Source organism: Oncorhynchus gorbuscha, linkage group LG02 (assembly GCF_021184085.1).
Source record: "Oncorhynchus gorbuscha isolate QuinsamMale2020 ecotype Even-year linkage group LG02, OgorEven_v1.0, whole genome shotgun sequence".
Classification (NCBI taxonomy): domain Eukaryota; kingdom Metazoa; phylum Chordata; class Actinopteri; order Salmoniformes; family Salmonidae; genus Oncorhynchus; species Oncorhynchus gorbuscha.
The window spans coordinates 66,407,636-66,431,625 of NC_060174.1; the positions used below are offsets into that span (position 1 = coordinate 66,407,636).

Genomic DNA, 23,990 nt, shown 5'->3' on the forward strand with positions numbered 1-23,990 from the left:
CGCTTGATGTGCGCCGGTGAGCAAATTCTCCTTGTACATTGGAACAGTCTGATGAACTTTGCACATCGCTCTATTCACCTACATTTCACGATCACTAGTTCAATGGGCAGGGCAGGGCAGGACTACCAAATTCGGGCCCCTAGGGCACCTACTTCCACACCCCCACAGCCGAATTTGTTGAGGTTTTCAACTGACCTGTTCATATGCTATCTGGGCGGACCTCCAGGGGGCCCTCAACTGATGTGTTCAAATGCTATCTGGGGGGCTGCATGTCCTATGTGGTGATAGTGGTTTGTTTACATAGCAGGTTAGGATAACTAAAGTAGCAGGTTAGGATAATTAACATGGCAGGTTAGGATAATTAATGTTGCAGGTTAGGAGAACTAACGTGACAGGATAGCAGAATTAACGTGGCGGGTTAGGATAATTCATGTAGGAGGTTAGGAGAATGAGGTTAAGGTTAGGAAAAGGCTTAAGCTTAGCTAAAATGCTACAGTTGTCAACAACTGTTATCCCCGATGTGACAACAAGATGGAGCTGTACTCGTAGCCACAACTGTACAAACCATCAATCTTGACAACCATCAGTATCTTAACACGGGTCGGTAATCCGGCCCAGGGGAAGGGTGTAGGGGTCGAAATGGGACAGAGCCCAGAGGAAGCCGGGACTAGTGATGGTTCATCATCCTGCTACTACTGTTTGCTTGAGTAAATTAAAATAGAAAGGAGTTCCATGTGATCGTTACTGTGAATTCCTTTTTGGACCTGGGGACTGTGAAGAGAGCCCTGGTGACATTTCTTGTGGGGTATGTATGGGTGTCTGAAGAGACCCCTGGTGGCATGTCTTGTGGGCTATGTATGGGTGTCTGAAGAGACCCCTGGTGGCATGTCTTGTGGGGTATGTATGGGTGTCTGAAGAGACCCCTGGTGGCATGTCTTGTGGGGTATGTATGGGTGTCTGAAGAGACCCCTGGTGGCATGTCTTGTGGGGTATGTATGGGTGTCTGAAGAGACCTCTGGTGGCATGTCTTGTGGGGTATGTATGGGTGTCTGAGCTGAATGTTATTTGATTATGCAGACAATCTGGAATTTTCGTCACAGTAATTGTTCTCATAAAAACTAAAAGAGAAGCAGTTAATCTCTCATCAACCAGGAAAGACTGGGGTGCATGTTGTTGATGTTAGTTCTGTAGGTGCAGTTAAGGGCAAAGATGCTGCTCTGTTTTGAACCAGCAGCAGCTTTGCTAGGTCTCGCTTTGCTGCACTTGACCATATTACCAGATAGTAATCAAGGTGGGACAAGACCAGAGCCTGAACAACTAGTACAGTTGATTTTTTCAGAACATAATTTTTACAACAGACATACCCCTCCCCATCTTCACAACAACGCTTTCAATATGACCATGATAATTTACCATCCAATGTTATACGAGTTTAGCTTCCTCAACTTGCTCAATGGTCAACCTCCAGTTGAGTTGAGGTTTTGGTCTTTGATCATGTTTTGAACCAAATACAATGGTTTTAGTTTTCGATGTATTTAAGACAAGTTTATTTTGAATCACCCATTATGATACTGACTGTAACTCCTTTTTTAAAGCTTCAGTGAACTCACTGGCTTTGGGTGCTGACATGTAGTTTGTGGAATCATCTGCATAAATAGTAACTTGTGTAAGACCAGTGGCAAATCATTTGTAAAAAATAACAGCCCAAAACTCCTCCTCAATCTACACCCCATAATGACAAAGTGAAAACTGTAAAAAATAAAATTAAAATAAATTTCACAAATGTATTACAAATAAAAAACAGAAATACCTTATTTACATACAGTACCAGTCAAAAGTTTGGACACACCTACTCATTCTAGGGTTTTTCTTTATTTGTACTATTTTCTACATTGTAGAATAATAGTGAAGACATCAAAACTACGAAGTAACACATATGGAGTCATGTAGTAACCAAAAAGTGATAAACAAATCTAAATATATTTTATATTTGAAATTCTTCAAATAGCCACCCATTGCCACATGACAGCTTTGCACACTCTTGGCATTCTTTCAACCAGCTTCATGAGGTAGTCACCTGAAATGCATTTCAATTAACAGGTGTGCCTTGTTAAAAGTGAATTTGTTGAATTTCCTTCCTTCTTAATGAGTTTGAGCCAATCAGTTGTGTTGTGACAAGGTAGGGTTGGTATACAGAAGATATCCCTAATGGGTAAAAGACCAAGTCCATATTATGGCAAGAACAGCTCAAATAAGCAAAGAGAAATGACAGTCCATCATTACTTGACATGAAGGTCAGTCAATCCAGAAAATAAATGAATGTGTGTCCAAACTTTTGACTGGTACTGTAGGTATTCAGACCCTTTGCTATGTGACTCGAAATTGAGCTCAGGTATATCCAGTTTCCATTAATCATCCTTGAGATGTTTCTACAACTTGATTGGAGTCCACCTGTGTGGAAATTCAATTGATTAAACAGGATTTGGAAAGGCACACACCTGTCTATATAAGGTCTCACAATTGACAGTGTATGTCAGAGCAAATACCAAGTAAAAACCAAGCCGTAAGGTCAAAGGAATTGTCTGTAGAGCTCCAAGACATGATTGTGCCAAGGCACAGATCTGGGGAAGGGTACCAAATCATTTCTGCAGCATTGAAGGTCCCCAAGAACAGTGGCCGCCATCATTCTTAAATGGAAGAAGTTTGGAACCAACAAGACTCTTTCTAGAGCTGTCCGCCCGGCCAAACTGAGCAATCAGGGTACAAGGTTTTTGGTCAGGGAGGTGATCAAGAACCCGATGGTCACTCTGACAGAGCTTCAGAGTTCCTGTGTGGAAATGGGAGAACCTTCCAGAATGACAACCATCTCTGCAGCACTCCACCAATCAGGCCTTTATGGTAGAGTGGCCTGATGGAAGTTACTCCTCAGTAAAACGCACATGACAGCCTGCTTGGAGTTTGCCAAAAGTCACCTAAAGACTCTCAGACCATGAGAAACAAGATTCTCTGGTCTGATGAAACCAATATTTAACTTTTTGGCCTGAATGCAAAGAGTCACATCTTGGGGAAACATGGCACTATCACTACGGTGAAGCATGGTGGTGGCAGCATAAGTACAGAGATCCTTGATGAAACCTGCTCCAGAGCACTCAGGACCTCAGACTGGGGCGACGGTTCACCTTCCAACAGGACAACGATCCTAAGCACACAACCAAGACAACGCAGGAATGGCTTTGGGTCAAGTCTCTGAATGTCCTTGGGTGGCCCAGTCAGAGGCCAGACATGAACCCAATCGAACATGTCAGGAGAGACCTTAGAATAGCTGTGCAGCGATGCTCCCCATCCAACCTGACAGAGCTTGAGAGGATCTGCAGAGAAGAATGGGAGAAACTCCCCAAATACAGGTATGCCAAGCTTGAAGCGTCATAAACAAGACTTGAGGCTGTAATCACTGCCAAAGGTGCTTTAACAAAGTACTGAGTAAAGGGTCTGAATAATTATGTCAATGTGAAATTTCCGTTTAACTTTAAATACATTTTAAAAACTTTCTGCTTTAACAAAATGTGGAAAAAGTCAAGGGGCCTGAATTACTTTCCAAATGCACTGTATCTGATGTGAGAGAAGCTTCTATTGAACAACACTCTTTGGGTTCTATTGGATAAATAACTCTTCAACCATGTGATGGCAGGTGATGTAAAGCCATAGCAAGTGATTATTTTCAGTAACAATTTATGATTAATAACATCAAAGGCTGCACAGAAATCTAACGATACAGCTTCAACTATCATCTTATTATCCATTTACTTTACCCAGTCATCTGAGTCAGCGCAGTACACGTTGAGTGCCCTTCTCTAAATGCATGCAGAAAGTCAGTAGTTAACTTATTTTCTGAGAAATAGCATTGTATTTGTTCAAACACAATTCTCTACATCAGTGTAATAAGAACAGGCAGCAAACTGATTGGGCAGCTGTTAGATCCAGCAAAGGGTGATTTCCCATTTTTAGGCAGTGGAATGACTTTAGCTTCCTTCCACGCCTGTGGACACACACACTCCTTTAGGCTTTGGTTAAAGATATAGCAAATAAATACAGTCTCCTACCATTCTCAATAGTTTCCCATCAAGGTTGTCTGTACCTGGTAGCTTGTCATTATTAGGTGGATAACAATTGTTTTCCCACCTCTCCCACACTAAATTTTAAAAAGCAATCCTTCTTTTTCATTATTCAATATGATGGTTCACTGTTCAATGTGGTCATTTCACTTCTTAGTTTTTCCTCTTTACTAGTGAAATAGTCATTGAAATGATTGGCAACATCGAAAGATTTTGTTAAAAATTACCCATCAACTTCAATGAACGATGGCGATGAATTGGGTTTTCTACCCATGATATCATTAAATGTACTCCAGTCTTTTTCCATTGTGTTTTATGTCAATTATCTTGTTTTGGTAATATAATTTTTGTTAACTTTAGTCACAACATTTCTAAATGTACAGTATGTCAACCAATCAGCTGAACAGCTTTATATGTTTGCCACCTCTTTTGCATAATTGCTTTGAACCATACAATTGTTCAATTCATCACCAATCCAGGAGGCTCTAACAGCTCTCACAGTTAGTTCCATGCTTGTCAACGATTGGCTATTAATTTACAAATACTTCCAGTGCTGCATCTGGATTCACTTCCTCATACACATCAGACCAACATGTTTTACACCTTCAACAAAAGAGCCCTGAGTAAGCATTTTGTATGATCTCTTATGACTTTAGACCCACCCATATGGAAAATAATCAGGAACATTTCATTAGACTCTTGTATGGCAGACTCTTGTATGGCCGATCTTTGATGTCCTCCAAACCGTTAACTTGCCATTCATGCTTGATACCTGCAATTTAGCAAAGTGGTCAAATGTGAAGAATGAAGTACCCTAGACATACCCACACAGCAGTTGGACAGAAGAAGATGAATATCAGAAGGATCCGGTAATATTTTGTCAGTGTTGTATTTGTACATGTGTTAACTTATATGTCTTATATGACATACACCATTGAATACATGATTGTGGTGAATTTCCTACATAGATATGGTATGACATATGAGAAAATATTTGAATTATGAGTCATCTATGAATATTATAAGAAAGGTGTATGTTCTACAAAATAAATGATTTCCTTATGGGTTTCACATAGTATTTTTTACATGTCAACATGTAAAAAAAAACATGAGAATTACTATATAGACTACATTACCAAAAGTATGTGGACACCTGCATGTCGAACATCTCATTCCAAAATCATGGGCATTAATATGGAGTTGGTCCCCCCCTTTGCTGCTATAACAGCCTCCACTCTTCTTCTAGATGTTGGAACATTGCTGCGGCTTCCATTCAGCCACAAGAGCATTTGTGATGTCAGGCACTGATGTTGGGCGATGAGGCCTGGCTCGCAGTCGGCATTCCAATTCATCCCAAAGGTTTTCGATGGGGTTGAGGTCAGGGCTCTGCAGGCCAGTCTATTTCTTCCACACCGATCTTGACAAATAATTTCTGTATGGACCTCACATTGTGCACAAGGCATTGTCATGCTGAAACAGGAAAGGGCCTTCCCCAAACTGTTGTCACAAAGTTGGAAACAGAACAATTTTCAATGTCATTGTATGCTGTAGCATTTAGATTTCCCTTCTCTGGAACTAAGGGGCCTAGCCCAAACCATGAAAGAAAAGCCCCAGAACATTATTCCCCCTCCAGCAATCTTTACATTTGGCACTACACGGGTAGGTAGTGTACTCCTGGCATCCGCCAACCCAGATTTGTCCGTCGGACTGCCAGATGGTGAAGCGTGATTCATCACTCCAGAGAACAGCACTTACAGTTGATTGGAGCAACTCCAGCAGGGCAGAAATGTAACAAACTGACTTGTTGGCGGCGCCACGTTGAAAGTCACTGAGCTTAGTAAGGCCAATCTAATGCCAACGTTTGTCTATGGAGATTGCATGGCAGTACACTTGATTTTATACACCTGTCAGCAACAGCCAAATCCAGTAATTTCAAAAGGTGACCACATACTTTGGTATATATAGTGTACATTTACATGTAGGAGTTTCATGGTTAAGCCTGGACAGCACCTCCCACTGGACATTTTATTTAACTGGAGCTATGCCTTTGGTCTCCCATCCAGGATTGTTAACATGTCCAGCCCTGCTTAGCTTCAATGTTTTTCACTGACTTTTACCAATGTGCTATGTTGCTAACCAGTCAACATTCGGGTCACCCAGAGAATAGACAGCACTTTTAACATCACACACATTATCAAGCATTGCACACTAACTGCATTATCCAAATACTGAGTGTTAGCACTTGGTGGCCTAAAGCAGTGTCCCAAAATAAGGGGCATTAGATGAGGCAGATGAACATGCAACCACAACACTCCAACATTTGACAGGAGATCCTCCCTAAGCTTCACAGGAATATGGCTCTGAACATATACAGCAACACCTCCCCCATTGACATTCCTGTTTTTTCTGTAGATGTTATATTCTTGTATTGCTACTGCTGTATCAAAGGAATTATCTAAGTGAGTTTCAGAGATGGCCAGTATATGAATGTTATCCAATGTTAGCAAGCTACTGATTTCATTTAAGGCTACATATATTAATATGGGCTAAATCTTAGCCCTTTCCTGGATAGTTTACCGGAGATAGATGGAGAAAAACAAAAATAAAATAAAGACATTGTTTGGCTTGAGTCAGTGGCCATGTCCGAATACCCATACATGCATCCGAAATAGGCAGTTTGAATATTCGAAAAAAGTTTAATCATATGCAACATTTTGAAAAATGTATACTTTAAATGCCCAGATGTCATACTCATTTCAGCTTTGACAACAGCTGATAATTTAGATACGAGTAGGCGCTACCAAAATCAACAAATAGTGGGAAACAATACAATCACGCATGGCGCATTTTCATTATGCCAAAATATGTTAAATAGTAAGTTACATTTAGAAAATTGGGTATGGTTTAAATGCCAGGATGTTATACTAATTTTGCCTCTCTCGTAGAATTCGATGCACACTTATCCACAATGCATTGGAAGAGGTGGGCTACTTGAGAACTAGAGCCTAACAAAACTAGGCTCCTTAATTGGGAAAATGCCCAAAGCTTCTGCGGAAGAGTACAAATGTTGGCAAAGTAAGTTTTTGTTCTTAAAATGATTGAGGTTTGCGTCACAGGCTACATCTTTGATAACAATTATTTTTAGTGGATTACTGCTGTCACTGAGAAGTGTTTGTTTTCTTAGCCTTCAGAGCTTTTAAATGACATAGTAAACCATCTTCTGATTCCTGAATGTGTCAGCGCCGGGGACTCTGAATGCAGCTGCAGTCATGTTAATCAGGCCTTTTGAACATGTGCATTGTTTTAGGCAAGGCTACTCATTTCATTTACGGGCCAAGCCTTTGCAGTCATTCTGATCTTGTACCCAATGATCAGTGCTTTACTTTGATGTCCAGCAGTTCTGAATTTGCAATGCACCCGCTGTCCACATGTTTCTGTACAATAGCCTTTAAATTTGAACATTTGGAAAGTGTGTGTGTGTACTACACTATTTGATTGAATTTACACGTTAAAGCACTATGTATCACTAATGTGTCGGAATGGAACCTGTTTCAGTCTTCAGTCCTTTTAAAAATTAAAAATAGATGGGCTATATGGGCCACTATGTTATAGGTTGAATGTGAAAGTTATCAGCCTCGTTAATGCGATGCATGTCTCTGAATTTGAGAAATCCCCCGCACTCAACCCCACCTACTCAATTTAGAGACGCTACTGCGTTGCAGCCATGGCATACTTTCTACTAAACAGTATGCGATGAGTAAATAGTATGCAGTTTATATATGTAGTACGCTAGTATGGGTATTCCGACATGGCCAGTCAATCAGGCAATTTAGTATCAGTTGGTGTAAGTCACATTAGGCTGAAGCTACTGCCCTGGATTCAAGGGCTCGCACTTCTGCCAGGCTTTTGAGAGGTCGGGTGGACTACTGTCCCCACGCTCTGGCAGCTTTAATAGCTGGGATAAGTTCTTATGTCGCTTATGCCTGGAGACGGCCCTGGATGGGCCTCTTATGTGAATGGAGCCGAAGACTACAGCTCTCCGAAAAGACTCAGAACGTCCATCACTAATGGGGATATACTACTAAGCCAAAAATTGCATGCCCTGCACGTTTCCCCCAGTGAGCTGTGTGGGCTATAATTATGTGCACTGTTAAATGTAAAATTTAAAAAATGCACCATGAATAGACTAACAATTTGCTAATATATTGATGCATCCAAATAGACTCAGTTCAAAGATGTAAAAAAAAAATAAACTTATGCAGGAATGGCCAGTTAACCATAGGCAAAGAAAACATGTTACAGGCAGCAGCTAGTAAATGCATTTTCTTTATTTAGACAAGAGACAAAAACAGAACTCACATATACAGCCACACTTTACTTGCTCTCATAGGCTTCTTCCAACTTGAGCCACCCACACTATGACATACCCCTGACTCCAATTGATCCCTGTTCAAGCTGTTCTGAGATTTATCATGAAAAAAGGAATGCATTTTTGTTTGTACACAGCGCATTTACTGTTTGCTCAAAGGTTTTGGAAATAACTTAATAGAATAAGGTCACATTTTGGAATTTTAATTTTACTGGAAGCATGCTGGAAAATAAAACTAGATTTAGCTAGACATGCTAAAGAATGACTAATTTGGCAATACAGGAATTGCCATCAGATTCATGTGAACAAAGTGCATAAATTAACCCAGTAGGTTGGTCATAGACTTGCTCATTAGTTTCTTTCATCTGCCTGATCCAGACACCCCTCCATTAAACAAGAGACATAACCAGTACTCATCTGTTTAAAAAAAAAAGGTCATTCTGTAAAACCCATTTTGTTCATTAGTTGGAAAATGCAAGGGCAAATTTTCTTCCATTAGATATCATTCTTCATGAGTTTGGAAACGGCAAGGCCAATCTCAGAAATGGTGACAAATCTTTATCTATTTTGTCATAATCCTTCATCACAAATTGCCATTTAAGACATGGCTGTGTTCTTCAGTGACAAGTGGAAAGAACCACAATTTTAAACCACACAACAAAATACCCCATCTCAACACCCTCAAATGTTTTACTCTAAACCCCCTCACCTAATTCCTTATCATTCTGGAATGAACAGCCATACCCACGGGATTTAAAATTTGTTTTTTCCCTGTAGGCCTCGGATCATACCCGAGATGGGATTTATACAGGCCCACCTTCAAGGGTGACCACTGACGAGCCTCCAAGCTTCTCTGCTAAGGTTCGCCGATCTTTGATGTCCTCCAAACCGTTAACTTGCCATTCATGCTTGATACCTGTAATTGAGCAAAGTGGTCAAATGTGAAGAATGAAGTACCCTAGACATACCCACACAGCAGTTGAACAGTATTATGATTCTTTCAACCTAAAAACAGTGCTAACCTGTGAATTTCTTTTTAATGGCGTCCTTTGAGCTGGCGTAGATCATTTTGCTCTTCAGTGGAGCACCATCTGGGGCCCTGTGATACAGAGAACAGGAGAGATTACCACAAGGTTCTGTATTTCTAGTTGTAATCAAACTGACTTTTTAAACCCAGTGCTTAACAGTTGACACGCACCAGAAGATGAAGACCAGGTCCTCTTTCTTGGTCTCCTTGGTCTCGTAGGTAGCGTCATAGAGGGCGTAGCGACAGTCATCTGCGGGCAGCATCTTGACAAAGTGCAGGTAGGGATCTGCAATGGTAGTACCCACATCGCCAGTCAGGATCTCTTTACCAGATTCAAGGACGATGTGTTTCTTGTCCTCACTCAGGCAGAACAGCACCGCCTTCTTCCGCTTCTTCTTCTCGTCCTCGTTCGCCTGGGCCTTACGCACCTTCATCTCGTTGAAGACTGTAATAACTTCATCGGTCACTGTCACTCCAGAGGCCTAAGGAGAAAAAAAATATATGTCTTTAATGCATAGTGTACCCAAGAGACCCATGCATTTCATAAATCACTATCTGCCATTGCACTGCTTATTTGAGCATCTTACACCTGCACTGTCCATATCAGTTGACTTTACAGTGCCAGAATAGATTTGAGCAACTGTCATCAGGTACAGTGCCGTCAGTAAGTTGACAGCCCTTGACTTATTCCACTGATTTATTACAGCCCGAATTCAAAATATGCAAATAATTTCCCCATCCATCTACACACAATACCCAATAATGGCCAAATGTAAACATTTTTGCTAATGTATTGAAAATTAAATACAGAATTCTCATTTACACAAATATTCACACCCGAGTGAACACACTAGAGTCACCTTTGGCAGCAATTACAGCTGTGATTCTTAAGGTAAGTCTAAGAGCTTTGAACACCTAGATTGTACAATATTGCACATTCTTTTTTTCTTGGTTGATGATCAGTCTTACCATAGATTTTCAAGCCAATTTAAGTCCAAACTAAGCGACTCATGCACATGCAATGTCTTGGTAAGCAACTCCAGTGTGTATTTGGCCTTGTGTTTTAAGTTCTTATCTCACTGAAAAGTGTGTTGGAAAGCAGGCAACCAGGATTCATTTAGTATTTTGCCTGTGCTTGGCTCTATTTCATATCTAAGCATCCTATCTTTGTAGTGACTAGGTGTATTGATCCAACATCCAAAGTCTATTTAATAAATGCACCATGCTCAAAGGGATATTCAATGTCTGCTTGTTATTTACCAGTAGGTGGCCTTCTTTGCAAGGCATTGGAAAACCTTATTGGTCTTGGTGGTTGAGTCGGTGTTAAAAATTCACTGGTTGACTAAAATACCTTACAGATAATTGTGTGGTACAGAGATGAGGTAGTCATTCAGAAATCATGTTAAACACTATTATTGCACACTATTATTGAGTCCATGCAACATATTATTGGAGTTAAATTCTTCGGGCTAGGGGGCAGTATTCACAAGTTTGGATGATTGAGGTGCCCAAAGTAAACTTCCTGTTAATGTAAACTGCCTAGAAGCTAGGATATGCATGTAATTGGTAGTATTGGATAGAAAACTCTAAAGTTTCTATACCTTAAAATAAATGTCTGAGTATAACAGAACTGATATGGCAGGCAAAAACCCAAGGACAATCCATCCAGAAATGTTTTTTCCCCCCAGTTCACCCTTGATTATTATGGCCGTCAGTGGGAATAGAAGAAGAATTACCTCCTAGATTGCATGTCAGTCTTTAGAAAGAGTTTCAGGCTTGTTTTTTGAAAAATGGGCTAGAATTTATAGTTTTAGTAAGTGGCTCCCATTTTGGATGCAGTGTTTGTTGCACGCTCCAGTGAGGGCGCGTACTTCATTATTTATCTCTAGTATTCTCAGTCTTAAATCATATCATTTAGTTACATATTAGGGTACCCGAGGATTGATTAGGAACGTTATTTGATATGTTTGGAAGAAGTTTAATAGTAACTTGCGGGATTCATTTGTACGCATTTTGAACGAGGGAAACCAGTGCATTACTGAGTCAAGCGCACCAATGAAAAACTTTTCTGGGATATAAAGGACTTTATCGAACAAAAGGACCATTTGTTATGTAGCTGGGACCCTTGTGATTGCAACCAGATTAAGACCTTCAAACGTAAGTGACTTATTTTATTGCTATTTCTGACACCTCTGCTTGGTTGGAAATGCTAGCGGCACATCTAGCCCAAGTAGGCAAAGTATTACACCTGGACTTAGGTTTGCCATAAAGAAAATTATTGAATTCCGGTACTTATTTACTCAACATCGTAGCTTTAGTTTTTAATGGAATTGTAAAAACATAATTCCAATGTTTTGACCACGAAGAAAATAAGACTATTCAAAGAACAGGATGCCCACTTTCTAACATTGTGTTTGCATGTCCTCTTTTCTCAACCAAAGAAATAGTTACAGCACATGGTCCATTCTTCCTTATGGTGGTTGTGCTGAAGAAGAACCCCATACCTTTTGAGCGGAGGTAATGTTAAGCCCCGTTCACCATACCCATAAGCACTCAGTTACATCTTCCTGGAGTCCTGTCCCGCTACTGAACAGACAAGTGTCGTGTTTGTAACGAAAGAATGTCCAGTTTTGGGAGATACCAAAATATGACAGTTTCATTCAGAACAGGATAAACATACCATTTCAGGTGATAAAACATAGCTTTGTATAGTTAATTTTTCCTCAACTTGTTTTTACAAATGTATAGCAAGTCAAGCGAGTTTGCAATGCAGAGCATGTATGACATCCGTCGCAAATTAACAGTGTGCTTATGGGTAAAGCCTTGTTCACATTAGCCATAAACATTCCGTTACAGTGCGACGGATGTCATGCATTTCAATGGTGACGTCCATAGCGGAGTGGAATCGCAAAGCACCCTTATGGTTGAAGGCTCCGTTGCGAGACAGCCACCACATACTGACATTTGACAAACTTTGCGACGTCTTTAGTCCAGCCAGAGTCAGTCAAAAACCTGAAAGTTAAAAAACCACTGACGAAAATGTGGTTTTTCGGTGATTGCTTTATGGAATAGCTACTAACTCGTAAACAATGACCCATTCCTATAAGTGAGTCTTATTTTAATAGTAATGTTAAATACACATTGGCTGCTAAGCAAATTCTATTAAATATGTTAGTGGTTTAAATATATTTTTTTAAATGATAATTATTACAGCTTGTGACTGGAACAAGCTGCAACAAACACTCAAACTGAGACGGTCTTCTCAATCTCTTCATTCAAAGACTCGATCATGGACACTTACTGACAGTTGTGGCTGCGTCACGTGATGCATTGTCGTCTAACTGCTTTCCCTTTGTTTCATTTGACCTTTAACTAGGCAAGTCAGTTAAGATTTTTTTTTTTTTTCAATGACGGCCTAGGAACAGTGGGTTAACTGCCTGTTCAAGGGCAGAACAACATATTGTACCATGTCAGCTCTGGGATTTGAACTTGCAATCTTTCGGTTACTAATCCAACGCTCTAACCACTGGGCTACCCTGTGCTGTTGTCTGTGCCCAATATTGTTTGTACCCTGTGCTGCTTCCATGTTGTGTTGCTGCCGTGCTGTGTCATTGTCTTAGATCTATGTAGGGTTGTGTTGCTGTGATTTTTGTCCGATATTTTAATTTAATGAATGTTATATGTTTAATCCCAGCCCCCCCCCTCCCCACAGGAGGCCTTTTGGTAGGGCATCAGTTCTAAATAAGAATGAATTCTTAATTGACTTGCCTGGTTAAAAGGTTTTTAAAAATGCTTCACAAAAAATGGGTTGCTCACTAGTGGAGTCTACAATCTACCCAGCTATAAAGTTACATAACGTAATTAAACAAAGGGTTTTATTATCACCTGAAACTATTTATTCTGGCCGTACTTTGCGTTTATTTTGAGAGATTGCTATGCCAAACGAAAGGCACTGGGGAGTGGACTAGAAAATAAGATTCCTCGAACGTCAACTGCCATGTCTGGGTGTCAAGTTTAGGAGTCAATTGCTAGCGGAATCTAAGATTCAATATTTCCGCAATGGTGGCAACTATTTTGCGTAGTTTACTTCGAGAACAAACTATTGTATCTTCCACAGCAAAGAATGAGCAAGCTAGCGAGTTTGAGGGAGATGGGAGGGGCACAGACTGCATTGGTAATCAAATGAAGTAGCTATAGAAAAGCTATATTTCGCAATTTCTTGGCTTGCAATGTCTTGCGCAAGTTCACTAAAGTAGGGACTATCAATGATTAGGCTGAGCTATTCTACACGCAACAGGACCACCAACCACACCAGCATTTTCATTGCTAAGATAAAGAGGAGAAGGCTAGACAGAGTCAGAACTGTGCGCATAGGCTATAGCTCCGTCATCTGTATCTATCAATTAAAATGGCTAAGCTAAACGTCATAGTGCCAGTGAATTGAAGTTGAAAATCGCCAAATGTGTCCGTTTAATTAGACATAATGTGCAATAAAAAGTATTTCCTATAGCTTTTAATGAAACCCTTGCTGGCCGTTTAAGTTTTAGATCAGGGCTCTCCAACCCTGTACGTTTTTGCTCTAACTCCAGCTGTAACTAACCTGATTGAACTCAACCACCTAGTTTATTAAAGCAGATGTGCTAGGTTGGAGGAAAAAACCTACAGGATGGTAGCTCTCCATAAACAGTTAAGAGCCCTGTCCCAGTATAGACTTTACGTCCGTCCCTCCGCCCGACCTGGGCGTGAACCAGGGACGCTCTGCACACGTTAGTCACCCTCGAAGCATCGATACCCATCGCTCCACAAAGCAAGGGGAACCACTACTTCAAGGTCTCAGAGCAAGTGACGTCCCCGATTGAAACGCCACTAGCGAGTTTCGGCTACATAGGCAATTGATCGCAAAGCAGCATCCTTGCTAACCTTTTTGGAAATGGCAAGTGCAAATACGGTTAAATAGCTCAAATGAGCAGGATGTGGGGCATTGTTATTAGGCAGGACGTCTACCATAGATGGACCGCTACAATAATGATTATGATCACACTTCAATGTAAATATTATGGGGAGACCTATACATTTGGCAGCCAATCACGAGTTACCAGTGAAGCCTATTGTCGTCGAGACATGACGATGAAATATCTCCACGTCTACAATAAATACAGGCTTCCGTCATAAGTCAATTAAATTTGAAAAAATAATTAATGGGAGCAGTTCGGAAAAACTAATAATGTGTGAGTCGTCCTCTGGAATAACGCACAAGCTTTGATAATCATTACAAAACCAAAGTGTAGTAATACCAGTCTGAATATGGCAGAGAAAAGGCTTATCAGCGTAGAGTGCGCCGTATCATCCTATGGGATCCGTCAAGGACGCACACAGAAAACATCACTGAAATATTGCAGTTCCTACACATGACCTTCAAGATTCAAACCAAAGATGAATTTTATAGGCAAAATGGCAGCATCATGTTCATGTCAGTCCTCTAGGAAGACTACATTTGTGTTCTAGAAGATTTGTGCAATAATGAGGTGTGAGCACATGCGTTTCAGTGTGTTTTGTGACTAGAGCTAGAGTGGTTGGAGTCAACTCAAATCCTGGAATCGTGCACAACTACCTAGAATCGGAGCGGGTCGAGTGTTTCAATTTCATTGTCCTCAAACTATCATAGTCCAAACACACTAAGAGAGTCGTGAAGTCCAGGTCCACAAGGCTCCCTAACAGCTTCTACCACCAAGCCACAAAACTGCTTAAGAATTAATCAAACAGCCACCCGGACTATTTTCGTTGAGACCCCCCCCCTAAAGATGTACGACGTAATGAAATAGGTCACGATGTATACGAGGCACAATGTGAACGAGGCTTTAGAAACACTGGCGCGCAAATCAAGTAAGAGGGAAATTATGGCTGTGTTCCATGGCTTCCTAGTTTGTGCGTCGAACCAGCCCTCAATGATCACTGAATTTTTTAAAGACGTGAACACACGCAGTGAGTAATAGACGCCACCGAACAAAGTCCATGGACGTATTTCATCATCTTCTAAGAAAATTGGCAGGTTGTTAGCTAGTTATGTTACACTTCCTTGTACTTTCAGTAAGGGTGGGGTCAGCTGGAATAGGCGGTCGCCGGTACTTTTAAGACTTAACGCGTCAACAGATATCTGGCACAGCGTAGCTCTAACATGGCAGTTAAATTCAAAGGCAATACAGTAACGTTGTTTACCTTATCAATGCCAATGGTGGATAGCGTAACGTTAGTTTGCTAACATTTTTTGCCGTCTGTTTAACAAGAGGCCTAACAGTTACCAAGGTAGCGACGCGTTAGCTACTACCAAGGACGCCAACATGCACTAGTTCATCCCAGCGTTAGTCATGGATAAGATGATATGCCGAGGGGCTAGGTTATCTAGTTAACTCTAACAACGAATGACAATGTTAATGAAGTTAATGTTACAAGCCAGTTCTTAAATATGTGCTACTAGTTAGCTATCCAGCCAATAGTCATCGATTGTGAAACTATGGTGCGAAATAAAAATCACAATTTCAATGTTCAACGGGCCAAGTAAGTACCCGTCCCCAACACAGCTACTGTGTATATTTAGGATAACTAAATTACAGCCATTGGAAACAAACGTAACGTTACCATGGTTGGGTCTTTTGTCTATCCGCGTCTGAAAAGTCGTCCCTCTTGAGCTCGCAGCCTCGCACACCACCAGAGAAGCAGACAGTGACTGACAGGGGCATACTTTTCACGGAATTACGTTTATACTGTGGCCACGCCCCCACTACGGTGGTACGGATGTGAAAAAAACCCTCAGAATCTGCTATTGGCGCGAGAGAGGGAATATTACTTTAGTGGTGATGAGAGGGAATATTACTTTAGTGGTGATGGGGAAACTCAATTGAAATCATTTTATAGCTGCGGTCTATACCTTTTTGGGCGACCCGACCAAATGTACATAGAGTTGTGAGTTATAGATCTGTCATTCTCACTGAACGCAAGTCTAAGAAGCGGTAGATAGGTTTTTGGACACTATTTCTATGCTTCCCTTTCTTAAGGTGCATTTTTGCATCTTTTATTTTCAGTTTTGTACACCAGCTTCAAACAGCTGAAATATTTGTGGTTTGGATTGATTCTCTGGACTTTACGTGCTTGTTTTGTCACATCAGCTGAAATTAGGCAAACTAGCAACCAGGAACTGGCGGAACGATCTAGGTGAGATCGTTCCGCCAGGTCCTGGTTGCTAGTTTGCCTAATTTCAGCTGATGTGACAAAACAAGCACATAAAGTCCAGAGAATATATATATATATAGGTGAAATCGTTCCGCCAGTATATATATATATATACATACATACATACACACACACACACACACACACACACACACACACACACACACACACACACACACACACACACACACACACACACACACACACACACACACACACACACACACACACACACACACACACACACACACACATACATACAGTGAGGCTTAGCAGAGAAATAAGAAGAAACCCCCACACTGCTCTTGATAGTATCACTGCTCTTTTAATACACTTTACATATCGGCCTCAATGCCTTCGTCAGAGCTTTCACAAAATACAATTTAATCATTTTTAGAATGTGGCTGTAATGTAAGAAATGTGGAAAAAGTCAGGGGGTCTGAATACTTTCTGGAGGCACTGTATAATCAAGTGGGATGAAACAAATTGGCCACGTATCTACCGCTAGCGACATGTGATACAGCTGCCCGGTGGGAATTACAACACCGTTGCACCTGTCATCCACACCGGCTTGATATTACATTAGCTAATTGGCATGTAACGGCGACACCCAGATGGTGAACAATACTACAAGTTATTTCTCCCTTTCCCATCGAAATAAACATCACTTTCTTTTACAAGTTTTAATTGGCGCCATGCTGTTGTTGTTGCCAGCATAAACGAGGATTACCAGGACGACTGACTGAACTCGACTCTCAACTGTGCGACATACGTCATCAATTTGGGCACCAGGCGTATCCGTATAGCCTCTCTCCATTGGCACCCATTCAAATTAGCCCCAAGCTGGCGTTGTTAAGTCAAATCAAATCAAACTTTATTTGCTTCATGCGCCGAATACAACAAGTGTTGGCTTTACCGTGAAATGCTTACTCACAAGCCCTTAACCAACAGTGCAATTTCAAGACCAAGTAGGCTAAAATAAAAAGTAATAATAAAAAGTAACACAATAAGAATAAGGAGGCTATATACAGGGGGCATCGGTACCGAGTCAGTGGGGGGCTGAGTGACTATGCATGGGTAACAAACAAACAGCAAGTAGCAGCAGTGTACAAGAGTGGGGGGGTTATTAATGTAAATTGTCCAGTGGGGATTTTTATGAATTGTTCAGCAGTCTAATGGCTTGGGAGTAGAAGCTGTTGAGGAGCCTTTTGGTCCTAAACTTGATGCTCCGGTACCGCTTGCCATGCGGTAGCAGAGAAAACAGTCTATAACTTGGGTGACTGGAGTCTCTGACAATTTTATGGGCTTTCCTCTGACACCGCCTATTATATAGGTCCTAGATGGCAGGAAGCTTGGCTCCAGAGATGTACTGGGCCGTTCGCACTACCCTCTGTAGCAACTTATGGTTAGATGCCGAGCAGTTTCCATACCAGGCGGTGATGCACCCGGTCAGGATGCTCTCGATGGTGCAGCTGTAGAATCGTTTGAGGATCTGGGGACCCATGCCAAATATTTTCAGTCTCCTGAGGGGGAAAAGGTTTTGTCGTGCACTCTTCATGACTGTCTTGGTATGTTTGGACCATGATAGTTTGTTGGTGTTGTGGACACCAAGGAACTTGAAACTCTCGACCCACTCCACTACAGCCCCGTTGATGTTAATGGGGGCCCGTTCGACCCGCCTTTTCCTGTAGTCCACGATCAGCTCCTTTGTCTTGCTCACATTGAGGGAGAGGTTGGTGTCCTGGCACCACACTGCCAGTTCTCTGACCTCCTCCCTATAGGCCATCTCATCGCTGTTGGTGATCAGGCCTACCGCTGTTGTGTTGTCAGCAAACTTAATGATGGTGTTGGAGTCGTGTTTGGCCACGCAGTTGTGGGTGAACAGGGAATACAGGAGGGGACTAAGTACACACCCCGGTGAGGCCCCAGTGTTAAGGATCAGTGTGGCAGACGTGTTGTTGCCTACTCTTACCACCTGGGGGCGGCCCATCAGGAAGTCCAGGATCCATTTGCAGAGGGAGGTGTTTAGTCCCAGAGTCCTTAGCTTAGTAATGAGCTTCATGGGCACTATGGTGTTGAACGCTGAGCTGTAGTCAATGAATAGCATTCTCACATAGGTGTTCCTTTTGTCCAGGTGAGAAAGGGCAGTGTGGAGTGCAGTTGAGATTGCGTCATCTGTGGATCTGTTGGGGCGGTATGCGAATCGGAGTGGGTCGAGGGTGTCCAGGAGAATGCTGTCGATGTGTGACATGACCAGCCTTTCAAAGCCCTTCATGGCTACTGACGTGTCACGGAGCGGTAATCATTTAGGCAGGTTACCTTCACTTCCTTGGGCACAGGGACTATGGTGGTCTGCTTGAAGCATGTAGGTATTACAGACTCGGTCAGGGGGAGGTTGAAAATGTCAGTGAAGACACAGGCTGGTAAGTCTTGTTCATTTTACATGACTGTAAGTCGCTTTGGATAAAAGCGTCTGCTAAATGGCATATATTATTATTATATTATTATTTTATTAAATTAAAACACCAAGACTGTTTTCTCATTAGTTGGGAATGTTGTTTGAAATATCAGGTACAGCATACTTATATGCTATATCGTTGATATCGTTATCAACCTACTGCATACCCCTTTTGAAATATACATGTTTGTGTGCAGGGTATGCTATTAGCATGTTAATTAATTGTTGATTTACTAGTGGCACACATGTCACAAAATGTTTCCCATCCATTCTCATTGTGTTAAAAAATAATTAGGTTCCCTAAAAGTTCACTTGTATACACTAAACAAGTATTTGTCCAATCTAGTAGCTGGCGTACTATGGGCATGTTATGCTTTGCAATGTTGATGACAATGGATTATTGATCTACTAGTGCCACATGTCACAACACATCTTTAAACTGGTGTAATCTGGGCATTTTATGGTATGCAATAGTCATCACACTGGATTAATTATCTACTAGTTGCACACATCTCAAAAAAAGCCCACCAGACATTTTTACTGGGATTTCTTTTGACTTGGGGTCATCAAAGTTCACTGTAATATAACTACTTTAAAACATGAGAAAGATAAAGAATGTGTTGATAGACCAAGAAAATGTTTAACACTTTTTGAAATGATTTGTCTCTCATTCATGAAATACAAAGAAAAACCTATCAAGGTCACTTAGATCTTGCTGTGTGTGTGTGTGTCTGTGTGTGTGTGTGTCTGTGTGTGTGTGTGTCTGTGTGTCTGTGTGTCTGTGTGTCTGTGTGTGTGTGTGTCTGTGTGTCTGTGTGTTTGTGTGTCTGTGTGTCTGTGTGTGTGTGTGTGTCTGTGTGTTTGTGTGTCTGTGTGTCTGTGTGTGTGTGTCTGTGTGTGTGTCTGTGAGTGTCTGTGTGTGTGTGTGTGTGTGTGTGTGTGTGTGTGTGTGTGTGTGTGTGTGTGTGTGTGTGTGTGTGTGTGTGTGTGTGTGTGTGTGTGTGTGTGTGTGTGTGTGTGTGTGTGTGTGTGTGTGTGTGTGTGTGTGTGTGTGTGTCTGTGTGTCTGTGTGTCTGTGTGTCTGTGTGTCTGTGTTTGTATGTCACGAATGTGAACACATCTTGCTTTCACAATTTTCCATTTGCTAAATGGCACCGCCGGTAGGTTACTGCAGCCTCACTCTACCCGTGGTACCCAAGTCATTTTTGCAACTTTTTTTGCAGCTGGATCCTGGACTTCCTGACAAGCAGACCACAGGCTGGTAGGATTGGCAACAACACCTCCTCCACACTGACTCTTAACACAGTAGCATGTCCACAGTCCTCTACTCCCTGATCACCCACAACTGTGTGGCTTTGCATGACACCAACTCCCCATCATCAAGTTCGCTTACGACACCACGGTTGTAGGCCTGATAACCAACAATGATGCGACAGCCTACAGGTAGGAAGTAAGTGAAGTGGCATTGTGGTGTCATGACAACAACCTCTTCTTCAACGTCAGCAAAACAAAGGAGTTGATTGTTGACTTCAGGAAGCAGAGGAGGGAACAGGCCCTGATCCACATCAACAGGACTGCAGTAGAGAGAGTCACGAGTTTGATGTTCCTCTGCGTCCACATCACCGAGGACTTGTCATGGACAAACAACGCCATCTCTCTTGTCAAGAGGGCGCAAAGGTGTCTTTACTTCCTAAGGCGGCTGAAGAAATTCGGTATGTAGCCCGTGGGAACTCTCTAGTATACTACCGCTGCACCATCGAGAGCGTCCTGACCGGTTGCGTCACAGCCTGGTATGGGAATTGGTCTATCCACGACCGCAAGGCCCTCCAGCGGGTGGTGAACATGGCCCGGTACATCACTGGGACCGTGCTCCCACCCATCCTGGACATCTACTCAAAATGGTGCCTAGCGAAGGCACGCAGCATCATCAAGGACCCCACACACCCCAGCCACAAGCTGTTCTCTCCCTTATCGTCGGGCAGATGGCATGAGGTCTGCTACCAACAGGCACAGAGACAGTCTCTATCTACAAGCCATCAGACTGTTTAACGCTTGAACTGGACGATCCACCTGCTCTGATTTTCCGCACCTTAGCACACGTGCACTCACTCACACACAGACACAAACACACACGCACATATACACTGAACAAAATTGTAAATGCAACATGTAAAGTGTTGGTCCCATGTTTCATGAGCTGAAATGAATGATCCCCAACATGTTCCATACTCACAAAAGCTTTTTTCTCTCAAATATTGTGCACAAATTTGTTTTCATCCCTGTTAGAGAGAATTTCTCATACGCTAAGATAATCCATCCACCTGACAGGAGTGAATATCAAGAAGCTGATTAAACAGCATGATCATTACACAGCTGCACCTTGTACTGGGGACAATAAAAGGCCACTCTAAAATGTGCAGTTTTGTCACACAATACAATGCCACAGATGTCTCAAGTTTGAGGGAGTGTGCAGTTGCCATGCTGACTGCAGGAATGACCAGCAGAGCTGTTGCCAGATATTTTAATGTTAATGCCTCTACCATAAGCCGCCTCCAACGACATTTTAGAGAATGTCCAACCGGTCTCACAACAGCAGACCACGTGTAATGACGCCAACCCAGGATCTCCACATCCGGTTTCTTCACCTGTGGAACCGTCTGAGACCTGCCATCCGGACAGCTGATGAAACTGTGGGTTTGCACAATGGAAGAATTTCTGCACAAACTGTCAGAAATCATCTCAGGGAAGTTCATCTGTGTGCTCATTCTCTTCACCAGGGTCTTGACCTGACTGCAATGTACCCGGGTACAATTGAAACCGGGATTCATCCATGAAGAGCGCTCTTCATCTAAGGTGAGCATTTGCCCACTGAAGTCGGTTCCGACGCTGAACGATAGTCAGATCGAGAGTCTGGCGAGGACGACGAGCATGCAGATGAGCTTTGGGATAAAATACAAAAACACTGTGCAAACGCTATCAAAAAAGCAAAGACAAACTACTACAAAACTGAAATCCAGGACCTAAAGAAGAAAAATTCTATGGAATGATGGGACTTCATTAACAAAGGACTGGATACGAAAGAAAACATCAGGAGGGAGAATACGGGTGGAGGGAATTGAAGACAACGATGCGGCTGATGTTTTTAATGTATTTTTTGCTGAAGCATGGAGAAGCATCACACCTCTTGCCATCTTCCCCCTGCTCATGCCTACTACTAAAAGAGCAGAAGATCTAGCCCCTGTCATCACACACATAGTCAACACCTACTGGCAGGGGACCGTTCCAGCTGCCTGGAAGATTGCCAATGTGTGTCCCATACCTGAAGTGTCAAACCCACGTACAACGAGTGACTGGAGGCCCATCTCTCTAATGTCATGCCTTGGAAAAATCCTGTAGAACTTCATCAACAAAAATCTCATGCCAACAGTTTTATCTGAGTGCACAAATCAACATGCCTACCTCCCAAAGTCCAGCACTACTACCGCCCTTGTGAAAGCCACACACTCCTGGCTGACAGCCACAGACTCCAAAAAAACAACAATGGTGAGGATGTTACTTGCTGGTATGTCCAAAGCCTTTGATCGAGTAGATCACACAAAGCTCCTGCAACATCTGTCTGACAATGAACTGTTTCCAAGGTTACTGGCTCCACAACTACACCACAGGAAGAAGGCAGAGGGTGATGACAAATGGTACTTTCAGCCCTTGGTCAGAGGTCACCTCTGGTGTGCTACAAGGGGGCGTGGTCTCACCATATCTGTTTCTCCTTCACATGTCCACCCAAAAAGTTGTCTTCAGTGACGCTCCGGACACTGGATGTATGCAGATGATGTTGGGCTGTCCTGAGCCATACCATTAACCATCATCAAAGAGGACATTTATATGGGCTTGGAGGCAGAGCAACTGGAAGAGTGGGCCACATCCAACAACATGCTCCTTAATGGGAAAAAGTATGTGGAAATTCTGATATGTTTTCCTAGAGCCCATCCACAACCTGCACCACTAATCCTAGGAGGACAGGAAGTACCAGTGGTAACAACAACTAAGTATCTTGGTTTTCATCTTGAATATAACCTCAGTGGTGTAACACATGTGGGGCAGTCAGTGAGGAAGGCCTCAAAAGACCTGCACTTTTTGACTGTTCTTGACAGAAATCGCCCACCCACTGAAGATCTGGTTACAGTCTACACTACACTGGTTAGGCCTTGTCTGGAATACAGTGGAGTGCTGTTAGTTGGATGCAGTAAAAAGCAGTAGGCCCAACTAGACAGGGTGCAGAGGAGGGCCTAGAGGATCATCTCCAGAGTTGGATCAGTCCAACCACAGCCCCCCTCACTGCAGAAGGACATGCACACTCTTGACCATCCACTGAATGACCTGCTCCCTGCAAAAAGAGGTAACTGCACCACCAGGCTCCTGAGAAATAGCTACGAGCTGTCCTGTATAACGCCCGTACTAACCGCCTGCGAAACGCCACTCTACCCACTGCTCTCAGACTGTATAATAACTCTAGCTCTTCAATGGTTCTCCCAAAAATTATATATTTTTAAATCACATTTGAATATTTACATTTCTTTCCATCATGAAAAATGTCCTGTAATGTTTACAATAATTCAATATTCTATTTATGTCACATATTATGTGTTATGTATTTTAAATGAGGGTTTTGCAACTATTAGTAATTAGTCAATTCTGCATTTCTTTAGTTTCATCTATGAGCAAGAATAATTAAACTCATACTCATATAGGAGAAGGGTTAAATGAGCATTATTGTTGGACTTTTGTTGCATTTAGGGG

The 23,990-nt window shown here is 42.2% G+C and overlaps 1 protein-coding gene across 1 annotated transcript; it reads right to left on the bottom strand.

Annotated features, from left to right (window-relative positions):
• Nucleotides 1-8,422: 8,422 nt before the first annotated feature.
• On the bottom strand, nt 8,423-16,279 carry LOC124007789 (cofilin-2-like). The gene is made up of 4 exons (XM_046318555.1): nt 16,145-16,279; nt 9,680-9,990; nt 9,504-9,580; nt 8,423-9,397 (listed from the first exon to the last, which is right to left on the bottom strand). The coding sequence occupies exons 1-4, from the start codon at nt 16,145-16,147 to the stop codon at nt 9,285-9,287; spliced, it is 504 nt and encodes a 167-aa protein (XP_046174511.1). The 5' UTR covers nt 16,148-16,279; the 3' UTR covers nt 8,423-9,284.
• Between the last annotated feature and the right edge of the window lie 7,711 nt (nt 16,280-23,990).